The 14,013-nt window shown below is 32.7% G+C and overlaps 2 protein-coding genes across 3 annotated transcripts; both read right to left on the bottom strand.

The window, feature by feature from the left end:
* Positions 1 to 2,006: 2,006 nt before the first annotated feature.
* Positions 2,007 to 3,411, bottom strand: LOC107190803 (receptor expression-enhancing protein 5). 2 transcript variants are annotated; one of them, XM_015579688.1, is made up of 4 exons: positions 3,215 to 3,411; positions 2,412 to 2,644; positions 2,193 to 2,328; positions 2,007 to 2,107 (listed from the first exon to the last, which is right to left on the bottom strand). In XM_015579688.1, the coding sequence occupies exons 1-4, from the start codon at positions 3,339 to 3,341 to the stop codon at positions 2,061 to 2,063; spliced, it is 543 nt and encodes a 180-aa protein (XP_015435174.1). In that variant the 5' UTR covers positions 3,342 to 3,411; the 3' UTR covers positions 2,007 to 2,060. The 2 variants fall into 2 exon arrangements, with proteins under 2 accessions (XP_015435174.1, XP_015435179.1); XM_015579693.1 differs by having other exon boundaries at positions 2,007 to 2,104.
* Positions 3,412 to 3,883: 472 nt separating this feature from the next.
* On the bottom strand, positions 3,884 to 13,210 carry LOC107190145 (armadillo repeat-containing protein 4). The gene is made up of 10 exons (XM_015578901.1): positions 13,155 to 13,210; positions 11,850 to 12,156; positions 11,247 to 11,450; positions 11,055 to 11,141; positions 9,904 to 10,152; positions 8,615 to 9,046; positions 7,561 to 7,965; positions 6,337 to 6,558; positions 5,838 to 6,009; positions 3,884 to 3,924 (listed from the first exon to the last, which is right to left on the bottom strand). Exons 1-10 carry the CDS (start codon positions 13,208 to 13,210, stop codon positions 3,884 to 3,886), a joined length of 2,175 nt encoding a protein of 724 aa, XP_015434387.1.
* Between the last annotated feature and the right edge of the window lie 803 nt (positions 13,211 to 14,013).

Raw genomic sequence — 14,013 nt, 5'->3', positions numbered from 1 at the left:
CTGCACGGGATGGTACGACCTTGGTACACGGCGTACACGGCTAAGTCAATAAACTGGGTGACGCAACTCACTAGCGCGTTGGATCGACGGAGAGCACCGATACTCGGCACGCTCTACCGTACTCTCTCGCTCGCACACCTCCCTCCATAGACCACCGAAATTCTTCGGCACGCGTCAACACCGACGGAGAGTACCGATACCGTGGCTCGCTCTACCGCTCTCACTCGCACACCGTGACGTCACCCGATTCCCGGAATCCCGCGGCCACGAGATGGCTCATTACGGTAGGGCATTCCCGCAAGGGAAATTGTAAGCCCGGCCAAAAGATAGATTTGATAAACTATTTATGAAACTACATCTATTCTGAATTTATCTGTTACAAATATACCAATGGAAGGCAAGATATAAAAACGAATAAAACAAGAACATGTAAAAAGTAACATTAATAAAATGTCCATATAACGATGCATTTAGAATAAATTGTCTTGTAGTTAAGTGAAAAAATATATACTTTTCCGTTTAAAGCTTAAGGACTTACGATCGCAGTGAGCAAATTCACTCAAGATAAAATAATCGCAATCACGGTCGTAAATGAAGTTAAATCACCACCGTGATCGTTATTCGGCGATCACTGTGACAAATCACCGTTAGTGATTTTGCTAGTAATGGGCACCATCGATTAAAAACTATCGACTAAGTCAATAGTAACCAACGACTACTTTCAGTTGACTAATTTTTTCAATCGTTAACTACTTTAGTCGCTTGAAGCGACTACTTTAGTCAATTAAATTTAGTCGCTTTAAGCGACACGCTCGAACTATCGAGCTGTTGATCGCTATTGACTGGACTTTGATTATTTTCTTCGCGATGCAAACAAATTGTAATTTTTCTTTATGCACTACCAAGAACTGTGCAAATTATTGATTATAACCTAAGTGATTTTCATAAAAAATTTAGAGCAGTTAATTTTTTAAGTGCCAATATTAAATAGCTTACAAAAAATCGAATATTAGTAATTGTTTAAAAAAACTTGTTTACCACTTATATGTTTGAAATTCTATCTATGAACTAATACATTTCCAAAAGGTACTGAATTAGGTCATTCACACCAATGGTGCTGAAAAGTTGATGACATAATTTATACATAACCTTTAAAGCAAAATTTCAGTTGACTAAAAACTATCAACTAAATAGTCGATACTATGTTGCGACTAAATAATCATTAGTTGATAGTTTAATTTAGTCGATGGTGCCCATCGCTAGATTTTGCACGCCATCTCTAATAGAGACTGAGCCACGTACGTGTTGCTATGTGTGCGAGCAGGAGAGCTTGCTACGAAAGCGAGAGCAAAAGAGAAAGAATCTCAGTACACCGCACCGGTCGGTTTTGAAAACTTAGTTATAGTTGAAAACATAGGTTCAATTAGAATAGTTCGTTGTAATCGTTCAATTAGAACAGTTCGTCAAGAGAGATCGTCCTCATTTTTGTACTTTTCGTTATTAATAAACTCACGAAGAAGTAACTTCGCCGGTTTATAAACTAATCTGCTCAATCGAACGAGCTTTGTAGTTTTTCAAGTATTAAAATCTGACTGAGCGAAATAATCACGTGTCACTACCTCGTACCTATCCTAAATTTGCCTGAGTCCGGGAAAACGTTAGATCCGGGAATTTACTAAAAGCACAGCGACAATGAAGTTGAACTTTCGGTCTTTTTAAAAAAAGTCGCTGGCGCTCTAACTCGGTTTAATATAATTTTGGTCCTTCGAGCCGTATTATCTCGGGTTTCTACGCAGAAGAATGTGGAACCGGAAAGTGTCGAGCTATTGTAACAGCAGCTCTTCGACCTCGGCCACAAGACACAATAAATAATTCATCTGGAACAATATACCTGAAGTGTTTTTAGAATGTTAATGCATCCTTAAACTTATTAGATATAAAGGAGAGCAAGCAATCAAATAGCAATAATGTGTAATAAGAAATAAATGTGTTGAAAAGTATATAATAGAAATATTTTTATTTAAATAATTACATTAATTACAATTTTGTAAAACATTTTATTAATCTTGCTTCTCTGTCAACAGAGCACTTCCTGCAGCTTTGACTACTAAAAGTAAAACATATTTGGTAAATAATTAATAGGTATTTAATTAAATGTTGTGTTACATTATTGTTAACGATAAAACATGTACCTGCATCTTGAGCATTTGAAATAAACTGGTCAACTTTGTGATGATATCGTAAAAATGATGGTTTGACAATATTGCGATACAAAATCATCGAGCCATTATTTTCCATAGGTGCCATCAGCCACATATAAAAGAGACACTGTAACAAGTGATAAAGAATATGTAAAACAATGTGTAAAAATGTTTACTTGTTTTATTATGTATTAAATATAGTAGCTAAACCTTAAAAACCCAATAAACTGGAAACCAGCACAGAATATAATCTGAGAAAAATTCAACAATTGTGAATAATGCAAACACGACCCAATATGTTAACCATTTTGTGTCATCATCCTTCTTTGAACTCTCTAAAGCTTTCATAGAACAATAAGCAGGATAGAGAAATCCAAAGATGTTGCAGACTAGTTGTTGGCCAATACCAAAAACTAAATAAATTCCTAACACCACGACAGAGCCTAAAAGAAACAAAATATTTTTATTGCATGGACAATGTTATAATATAATAAGAAAATACTTAGAGTAGTTAATTATAAAACATTATAAATAAATAATAATTCAAACCATGAGTAATGTGCTAAATTGTTTGTTCTATATAATTATCATTATAAATATTAAATTATTATTAGTTCATTACAGCAATTTGTATTGAAGAAAATAAAAGTGTTTAGATACTCTTTTATAATACTTTAATGTAAGAATAAAAAAAATAAAAATTTTGCATAATTTGGAGTATAGGTATATTATCTGTATATAAAATGGCACACCTTAACATTACAGCTTGTGAATAAAGAAAAGGTACACAAATTCGAATTGCTATTACTAATATTTCTTTTAATTGTTGTGTGCAAAGGTTAGTTGTACGTAATTTATATAGTATCAGAAAACTGACTTGTCATGCTCGCAAAGGAAATTTCCTTTAAGTTCTTATTACGTAAAGCAAGAACGAATGAATTTGTATATTCAGTTACCACATATGAAATGACAAAAACTAACACGATCATTTACGAATAACCTAACCAGCATACCTAAAAACACGTAAGTCCGGTTGACCCCTGTCTGTTTTTCCACTTTTACAAAATACTTTACCCAGAATTTACTTTCGTCATGTAAGGCTTTGTCCAAAGACTCTTTCACTGCTGTTATTCTTGCCATTATATTAAATTAAAACCTGACCACAGCAAATACGTCCTAAAATCCACTCAGGGGTGTTCCACTCTTCCACTTTCCACTCAATACATTATTTTGTTAATACGACATTAGCATCCTCTACCGAGATGTAGGCTTACTATATGACCAATGGCGGTCGTTTCAAAATGCGTATTAAATGCACCTCTTATTTACTAGTATAGTATTGTATATTTGAGCAATAAAAATATACAGTTGAATATTTATACGTATAAAATACAATTTATTCACAATATTATGAACTATTTAACCGATTACTAATTCTTTAAGTAGTTATAGAATCTTTCCAAAAGGAGAGATGGGGAGAATTTCTAGTAACTGCTCCCCATAAAACCTTTCCAATTTGAGCTTTTAATACATTACCATTTAATGAGTTGAAGACGTTAAAAAATGACAAAATTTTCACTCTTCCAGTAGCCCTCCTTTCTCTCCATTTTGTGTCTTCCCGATACATCACTTTCATCTGAAAAAAAATAATTTGTTTAGTTCAAGTATCAATTTAAATTATATTAAATACTATATTGTAGTTCTAATATTGATACACTTATCACTAGACTGCAAATATTTATGTAATTATAGGAATTTTAAGTACAAAATATACATACATAATGTATAAAAATATACAAAATATCCAAAGTAAACTGCACATAATAATATTTGGAGAATTAAATGAATTCTTATTTAGGTTCCTTTTGTTTTCACTATGTGTATGAAAATATGAATTTGCATAAACATTCGCAGTCTATTTATCATAAAATACAAGAATTGAAAATATTAACGTTGCTTACAGTGATTAAGTAATTCATTTATCTCGTGTCTTACATTCATTAATTCTTCCATTATAGAATCATATTAACCCTCTCTACTCGATAATATTCGTAAGAAAAAATTTACATTTCTTGCGAATTTTATCGAGTAATCAGAGTTAATGCGATACAAGTGTATTCGACTCAAATACCGCGGGCACAAGTTATCGATATCTTCTACGGGGTAACTAGACAGTTGTTCTACCGACTTTCCTGCACGTCGTTGAGTCTTTAAAGTGACTGTACGCCCCTTACGAGCCGCAATCCGCTGACACTCTGTACGCGCGGATTGCCATCATTTGGGTCAATTTTTAAGCGCTTATAACTAATTTCGTTAGTCTTGATTTTCGTATTATTTTGCCTCAAAGAATCACCCCTTAAATTTTTCCCACTAGTAGTCGAACACCCTGTATATATGCCCTTTAAATTTTTCTTACTATAAGACATTTACTATTTTATTAAACAGATCTAACATAGAATTTAGATTTTTTATTCATATATTTTTTGTCAGCGACTGACATGCGCATATCGCGCCGCAGTCAAAGAGTTAAATACTACTTACACATAATACTACTTAGTATAAAGGCACCGTTTTTGCGTGGCTGACCACGATCAGGTTGCTTTTATCTTCTTTGAATAAAAAGAAATGAATGATAATTAATCTATACGAGCGATACTCTAGTTTAGATTAAAATGTACGGGACGTGTCAAGAAATCCCAATACACAGATATGTCGTGACATTTCCTACCTCGCATCGCCTCCACAGGAGCCCGCGGCTGCCCGCCATTTGCCCGTACGGGCAGCATGCCCCGGTTGCCCATCACTGCTATAGGGGAACAATAAATGAATACTACTAGTAAACGTATGTACCGTAGGGGACATCGAAACCGAGTGGGATAGTTTACAATGTAACTATTGGCTGATAAGAGCATCGCAGGCGGACTTACACAGTCGAACAAAGTAAACAGAGGAAGAATCGAAAGAGAAAGAGAAGCCAAGTATCAGGCGTCTCTTTGCTTTTTACTCGCTGTCCTCTTCTATGTGCCGAAAGATACAAAAGCGTCTTGCCGATGCTTGGTTTCGGGCAAAAAACAAAATGAGGTGCTAAAATGGTAACAGGGTGCGATGTATGTTGTAAAGAGACCCCGAGTTCTGAACTTTCATCGACACTTTACTGTAGTTTACAATATGTTTATCTATCTTTCTGGTTCTTTCATTGAAGCTCCAAAAAAAATCTCTAAAGAAAAACGACGATTTGAAGTGAATAACATATCAACTTGTTTTCAGTATACACAGTCATTCAATTTGTGTCGGTTTTGAGCACATTTTAAAGGCTCCTGTATTATAGATGGAAATCCGTTTCTTGCAACGTGTTTCTGAAAATTATAAAACGACAAATTTAATTATTGCAGAATGGAAGGAAATCGGCTTATTAAATATAATGCATATAATTATTATATAAAAATATTGAAACGTATGTCTGGGATACCCTCTGTATACACCAAGCAAATAAGCAATGAGCGTGTCAGACGAAGTATGTAATTCAAATTCAGTTCTCGGAAAAGTCATATACCTAACTTAAGAGATAACCTAATCAATTTTTGAATTTAATTTTCATGTAGAATCATCTTCTTGGTTGTATCATTTACTGTATACAGTAATGAACATAAATATATGCAACATACGATTTATACAATAACAACATTACATACATTTCTTTAAAGTGTAACTTTTCCGCTGTCAGGGCAAGTTTTCGGATATTTCGAATTGTGGATGCAGCAGCGATTTGCACTTCCGGATCGTCTGACCCAACTAGACGCAGTATATGCTGTAAATAATACATTTTTGTATAACTTTCAGTTAGTTCAATCTTGAAACAGTTTTTTCATAAATAAAAAGGACACATAATGTTAGTGTTATAAATTTATTCGCGTTTGTATCATTATACGGAATCGTTAATTTTCAATTTTTCCAACGTGACATTTAAAATTTGTTTGTAACCAGACATTGTATCATTTCTACGTGGATCTGTACAATTTTCTATAGTGACGATTTTTTTAAACAAAAATTTTTAATGAATAATTAGTACTAATTTTATAATAAAAGAAGAAAATGCTTTCATTAAATAGATAAAAAAGGAGATAATTATCGGTACCTTTATTACACCGGAAGTGTGCATTGTGATACAGTTTGAGGGATCTTTACTTAAATGATATGCTGCTATACAAACACCTCTAAGAACATCTGTATTTTTACTAGTCATATATTTGACAAGTGGTGCCACAGCGTTTAATTGGCCAAATTTATAACTATTTTCTTCCCATTCGCTGCAGTATGCTATGGCCAAGGTCAAATTTGCACGCAAACTCTCGTCTTCCTGAAATAACAAAATGTTGAACGATCAATACTATTAATTATATAAACTATAACGTTCGTATTGACAATAATTAAATAAATAATAGACTTTTATATACAGGGTACGTTAAGCAATTGGAATGGGTTATACATAACAATTTCCAGTGCCACAAGCTCATAGGAGAAAGATCGCAAAAGTGTTTACGTTAAGCAATTATGATTTATTGCTGTATTTTTTTGTACGTATAATATACATATACGTAGTATCTAAACGTGCGAGACACTGATTGTGAGTGTATTTTGCGACGAGGGCGATTTTGTTCGCGATTTATAGAGATTCTAATAACAATACGTATAGTAACTCTTTGAAATTCTTTAAACAGACTTTTACTTCATCCGAGAAATTATTGTTCTTGAGAAATATAGCAATTCCTTTTGAAATGCTTAATAACATGGCAATAATGAAAATAAGTCATTCCGTTAAAAAAAATGACATTTTTTTAAATGGGTTGGTACGTTTTTGTTTCCGTAAAATGATAGAGGAGCTTAAAACGAATTCAACGACCTATTACATAAAATCATAGTAGGTGTTCGAAATGATGACGATAACTATCAATATAACACTGGATTCTTTTTATGTTACAGTTTCGAAGGTATCTGAGGTGGTTACAGTTATTACCCCACCCTGTGTACAAAAGTGGAAAATTGTTTTTGCAAATAAAAAAATTTATGATAATTATATGCTTTCGTAATTCAATAAACCATGGATAAATGCACATTTTTTGCATCCAAGGACTATCTCTGTCTCTTACGGTTAGTAACTTATATGTAAAATAACAAAAAAATCATTTTGTTTATAAATGGCACATTGTAGACAATTTGTGTAGAGATTAATTTTTAAAAAATGCTTCAAAAGATCAGTCAGTATATTTGAGAAAATCACGTAAACATTGTTCTACTTTGAAACCAGGCAGTGGTATCCGAAATCTAGAAAGATGTCTTGAATGAAAAGTACAAGAATTACCGTTGTTACGAGCTTCGCCAATTTGTCCACTACGCCATGATCGCTCAGAATACCGAGGTTCTCTGGATCGGTAGCGATTTCGGCAATAGTCGCGCAGACTGCGCTCAACACCTCTGTATCCTTGCTCTGAAGCAGGCTGACCGTAAGTTCCAGTCCACCCACGAATGCCCGTACCATTTCCGGAGAATCTTTGGCATACTTTATACAAGGGACCAACGCAAGGCAAGCGTTTCTTTTGATTTTGTCGCTGGGGTGTTTCAACAACGACCAGACCAATCGTACACCGTCCAGAATGTGCTCAGGATCGTTAATGATATCCATGCATGCTTCATTTTGCGCGCATTCCCTTATTACCATTGGTACATTTTCCAATAAGGCTTCATACGTAGAAGTTAACAGTCGGATCTGCGTGTTATTAGTATATTATATTAGGGATTATTGAAAGTACTGAAATACATTTGTATATGTAATACAATTATTGTACTACAACTTAAAAATTAATCTAAATATTAATGTAATACAATATATTTGTAATACAATTTTCGCGTTTTTTATTTCTCACGGTTTGAATTTTTAATTTAAAACTCTGAAAAAATACCATAATATGTGGCCCGATAACTAAAATGTATTTCATATTTTTCGAAATTTTCACATTTGAAATATTCGTGATTTTATATTTTTCCCCAGTACTACTTCAGTTGAGATACAAAACTGAAACTTTGTACATATGGGGCTTTTCGATAAACGAATGATGCATCGCAAGTTGAATTTAGTTTAGGGGCACATCTGATCCCCTTATTCGGCTATACTCTTTATAAATTTTATTTTCTGGAAGTTGAAACTGTACGTGTCAAAATTTTATTCTACATTTTCGATCTGTTTTAGTGTTTAGAATTGTAAATTCTTGAACTTCTGTAAACCCTCTATAAACCCCTAATAAATGATTTTGATGAAACAAATGATGAAACAATTTACTTACTATATGTTTATATGTAGTGGTTAAATTATGTGTGATAATCTAATGGTTAACGTTTTCAGTAATGTGTTTACTTACCAATTTTGGCAGGCCATCATTCACTCTAAGAACGTCTCTGTTAACAGGATCCTTGCAACATTCTGCCAGTGCTCCTACAACATTTACTTGCACATCTTCATCCTCGTATTCCTCTAAAAACTGTACTAATGAAGCTACTACATTGTTCCGATTGAACCTCGCAACATTTTCTGGACTTGTAGCACATTTCCAAATTCCACCAGTGACCGCAGCTAGAAGACTTTTATTTTCATGAACTTCTTTGTCTTGTACCAATTTGCATAACATATCTAAACCACTGGTCGTTCGAACTACATCTCTTGCCACCTTGTTCGGGCCACAATTAAATATCGCCAGGGCACAGTTTTCTTTCAATTTAATGTCGTCATTTTTCAGGTGACGCACCACGGCGTATATAATACTAGTATTCTCGAACGCTTTACGATAAACTGCCTGTAAAAAGCGAAATAAAGTGTAAAGTAGTGTTCCTGTAACAATGTTGGAAGAACATTTTTAACACAAATTCAGGGAGAATTCGGATTCCCGGGTTTTCCTCTATTTTTTCTGTTTAACGATGTACAAAAATTCTTTAAAAAATCTGATAGATAGTATCTACCGGAGTATATGTTAGAGAACTTTTTGCGAATTTTTAGATGAATATCCTAGTTGTGAAAAATCAAAAACGCTAAAAGAAATTGAAAAAAGTTTTTTTCTTATTAAAGTTTCAAAGGCACCACATTCACCTTTTCAGAGTAGCGATATATTATCATAAGTAGTGTCCACGATTGTTTGGAGATTTTCTGGCAGGGTGCGTCCTAGTTTTAAAAATCAAAAACCGATTTTTTTCGACACTTTTTCCGTGAAAAAATAACGTAAAAATTCGAGTCATTGATTTCTGTTGATACCTTTCTTCGAAAGTTATTACAGGCGAGAATAGAGACCGTCAAACTTATCGCTAGACGAAATATTCATTCCGTCATAACTTTTGATTCTAATATGTTTCTTGAATATTTCTTTTAAACGCGCTGAGATATGTTGTCTACGTGAACATGTATTATTTTTTGTATTTAAAAGATTTAAAAACAAATTGATTTATAAGGAATGGAATGTATGATTTTAACAAAAAATACTTATTTTGTACTACTTGAGTTACTCTTTATAATGTAATACGCCACATGTTGCATTAGGATACAACAAATGTATTTGTCACTGTTCTTTTAATTATTTTTGTTTCTACTAACGTAGGTATCTACTATTACATGTTTTACAATCTACCAAGCATATACATCGAACTTCGTACATATCCTTACCAAACTTGCACATTGTTGAACAGTACCCATCATAGGTATCACTAATGAAGTGTGTTTCGATTTTAGAAAGCGTTCCATAATGTTAACCACACCGTGTTTACGAAGTTCTTCTTTTACTTTCGGACTACTGCTTAAAGAATCCAACACCTTTGCACAAGCTATCGCAACTATTACCAGGTCCTTATTGGTTTCGTTCAAACTATCGTAAGGTTGTCGAAGAATAGAGTCTGGTACGTCCATTACATCTAACTATAAAAAATCAAAAATTCATCTGCATATTAGATATGTTAAAATTTGTATTCTTTAATTGAACTAATTACATAAAATTTTACTAAAATGATTAGGATATCTGCAGAATAAAAATTATAAATCTTTCAGTTTTTGTGAATGTAGAATGCAGCTAAAATAATTACAGAAAAGTTTAAATGTAATAATTGTAGAACATTTATTGTAGATCAGTAAATAAATACAAGTCATTGTAGGCAGGCAATGTCGAAAGATACGACATACACAGTGTTAAGAAAAATATGGAACATTTTCGCATGGTGGAATCTAGATGCCAAACTAAGACGAGAAATAGAATTAACAAAATTGCTTTCGAGGCTTTGTTTCCGAGTTATTAAATGTGAAAATAAGGTTGAAATACGTTTTCCACGACGGGTTATTCTATTGTACTTGAGAGGCGCGCTCCACAACTATTTCACGAGCTCGTATTATAGTCTTTATGGGTGGCTAGGCACTGACAATTACCTTCCAAGCTAATGAAACAGCTGAAAAATGCACCCCGCAAGCAGAATAACCGAGTCATACCAAACGTATTTCCCTCTTGTTTTACACATATTTGCAGCAATTAATAGCTTGGAAATGAAGCCCCCGAAAACGCCATTTTATCATCCTTTTAAAATCCCAAAATATTGTTTAAACTAATGCATATATTTTTGTGCATTTTAAGAATCTATGATTAATGCCAATCCATTCAAAGTGCATATAAATTCATTTTTGTTTCATTAACGTATCACTAAAATTAAATATTTTACTTTCCGTATTTAATTACGTATGCATATATCCTTCTCGTAAACTAACTTAATAGTTTTCATAAACGAAGTCTTCAATGAGTGGCGCGTATATCACTAACTACTGAGAACACTTACAATCAGAGGTATACCACCCCGAATACGTATTTGCTTACGCGCTTTCCTTATTTGCGCGATAATTGCCATAGTCTCTGCAGCCAAAACCTTTGTAGTAATATTAACGATATTAAATTATAGTTCAAATGAAAAGCAATATAAATTAATAAGAGTAAAGAGAAGGTTTTTGTGGGAGTACACATAAGGACTAACTTGAATATCTCTAGCTGGGTGCTTTAACATTTGAATCAAGGGTGTTACAATACCAAGATCAATTAGATATCGTCGCATCTGCGAGGATTTTGCAACTTGAAGTAAAACTGACAACGATCCACTCTGGCATTTTAAATCTTTCGTCTCTAGAAGATTCACTAAAATTTCCAAGCCTCCCATTTCCTGAACGGCTTTTTGAATTATCTATTTTGAGAGAAGATCAATATGAAACTGTAATCTTTCATTATAGATACAAAAGAGTCGTTTTTGTGAAATACGAACTGATACATTGTCAATGGATTCCTTTCTTTGCGATATCGTAAAATTAAATATCTATAATAAGCTGGAATTAATTCTTTAAATTTCTAATCTTTTTATACTTCTCCACGTTATTTCACATTTTTACCAATAAATCTTAACGTTCAATAGTTATTAACATATTGTATATTTTTTTGTACCATAATATTAAGTTATTATCACGGTAAAGCATGTAATGTTAATACACCTTTAAAGGGTAATTAAATTTTAAATTCGAACTTTTTTTATGAAAGTAAATGTATCATTTAACTAAGAGTGATAATATTCAAGGGAGCAGTAAGATACCCTACTGCTGAGGTCGTAATCCTTCAGAAGACAAAGAGCCACCAAGGTGGCGGTTTGATTGCCCGCTTTCATATATCTGATAAGCTTTTGTATATGCCAAAATTCTGAAGGCACTTCCGATACATCTTCTCTCAATCGTTTAAGTTCTTCATCGCTTTCAGACTCGGGCTCGTCATCTGAGCTTTCGTCTTCTTTCTTCTCGATAATCTGTTGGATTCGAGGACCAAATGGCTTCCCGGTGACCATGGATATCAAAGGTTTTACCGGCTCATCCGATTCTATTACTTCTGGAATGTCCGGTTCGATTCTTTTGCCATAGAAAATGAGAAAAACATTAATCATCAGTGAAAAACCTAACTAAATTGTGACAATTAATATGTACATATATGTATACAAATAGATGTTCTGATCCAGATTAGGTACATTTAAATATACATTTTTCAATTTTCCTTAAATATAAATTATATTCTAAGTTCAAATTTCATTTTTGAATTCGTAATTGATATTTTTTTACGCATAAAATTATAAGAAACAGACTTGCAACTCTCTCGAGAATAATAATTTTCACTTTGATCTGTGTATTTGGATTTAATTTGGTAAACTCTACAGATTCAATAAAACTGAATACATACATATATGTATATATGTATGCAAGCATTTCATATTTACGTACTAAATATGAAACATGTAGCTGTTTATAAAGACACGTATGTCGGTATACCATAAACATAAAGTCGTTAGCATTTTTAGTGATAAATATATTTTTAATTATGAATATACGAGGGTGAGTCAATCAATAAGTTACAGACCCTTTTAAAAAAAATACGAATAAATGTAAAAAATCTTTTTTATTACCAACGTAAACTGATAACCCGCTACTACTTCTCAATATAGTCACCAGGTCTCGGTAAACACTTGTCGTAACGAGAAACTAATTTACGAATTGAAATAAGAATCGGATAACAACAACCATCTCAAACTTGGACGCATTTTTTACATGACGCTTCATGTTTAACATACAATAATATGCGTCGTACTGACGCAATTTAGTTCAAACTTAGTCCACGTCAACAACAATGTTTTATCCGTGTAATCACTGCACATCAACTACGTATTTCATTCAGAACGGAAGTTAGCAGGGAGGTGTAACTTATTTATTGATACACCCTCGTTTATGTAAAAACTTTTAGGAAAAATAGTACGCGAAACTGGCAAAAATTTACATTATTGGATATAAATTAAGAAATAAGAAATAAAATTAAAAATATTAAAAGTTAATTTATGATCTTATGATTACGAACTTACGTTGGCAGTGGTTCGATGGACATCTTTTTAACATCTTTTTTCCGTTTTGGTGGCATGATTTCTTAGTTATTACTATCTATCTTTTAACTCTAAAAAGTCTATATATATATATATGTCTATTAATTTTGTCAATGTGAAACACGTAGCTTGATATCTATGCAATTTTCTTTTGCACTCAACGAACACACTTCCCCTCCATTAAACACAATATCGACCAAACAGTACGTTGAGATTATCTTGTACAAGTTAGAGACTTCTCCTGTAGTAAACATAAACCTGGAATCATTCGTGTATTAATCTTAAAATGCCAGTTCCATTTTATTAAGCTATAAATACGTCCTTTTATCTCAATTAAGTGAATTTCTGCTACCTGAGATTGTCTGTATTTTATAGAATATCGATTGTGATTATTCATATTTTAGAGAGATAAAAAATATTAATAGTTCTTTTTTACTTCTCGAATGCAATTTGAATCATTTGAATCGAAGAGTTTTACTTTCTAATGTTAAAAATCAGGTTCATTTTCAGGGACATTAAACCTCTAAAGAAAGTTAAACTTTAAGGAATTTTCTGTCTCTGTCGGAAATTTTGTCCAGTTTTAAAATGTCCAAACATTTTCGTTAAATTCATTCTTATTCTTTCAGCATTCACCTTATGTTTTGTTTGAAAATAAATTTAGTACTTTTGAAACACGAGATGACGGAAATAAAATTAAAAATCTACGATAAAAAGGTATTTCAATAATAAAAGGTAACGAAAATTAACGGCACTAAAAGTAGTAAACCTTAATTAAAACTATAAACATTTAAATAACGATATTTCAAGAATAGATATTACACATTTTAATACATATAATCTA

Source organism: Dufourea novaeangliae, unplaced genomic scaffold (genome assembly GCF_001272555.1).
Source record: "Dufourea novaeangliae isolate 0120121106 unplaced genomic scaffold, ASM127255v1 scaffold11, whole genome shotgun sequence".
NCBI lineage: Eukaryota > Metazoa > Arthropoda > Insecta > Hymenoptera > Halictidae > Dufourea > Dufourea novaeangliae.
This window is presented reverse-complemented; position numbering and strand designations above follow the sequence as displayed.

Coding starts and splice junctions, on each gene's coding strand:
- LOC107190145 (XM_015578901.1), bottom strand. CDS start 13,210: ATGCCACCAAAACGGAAAAAAGATGTTAAAAAGATGTCCATCGAACCA. Junction 11,142..11,246: donor ACCCAGCTAGAGATATTCAA/GTTAGTCCTTAT, acceptor ATTACTACAAAG/GTTTTGGCTGCAGAGACTAT. Junction 6,010..6,336: donor ACACTTCCGGTGTAATAAAG/GTACCGATAATT, acceptor TATTATTTACAG/CATATACTGCGTCTAGTTGG.
- LOC107190803 (XM_015579688.1), bottom strand. CDS start 3,341: ATGGCAAGAATAACAGCAGTGAAAGAGTCTTTGGACAAAGCCTTACAT. Junction 2,645..3,214: donor CCGGACTTACGTGTTTTTAG/GTATGCTGGTTA, acceptor TGTTTCTTTTAG/GCTCTGTCGTGGTGTTAGGA. Junction 2,329..2,411: donor CAGTTTATTGGGTTTTTAAG/GTTTAGCTACTA, acceptor CACTTGTTACAG/TGTCTCTTTTATATGTGGCT.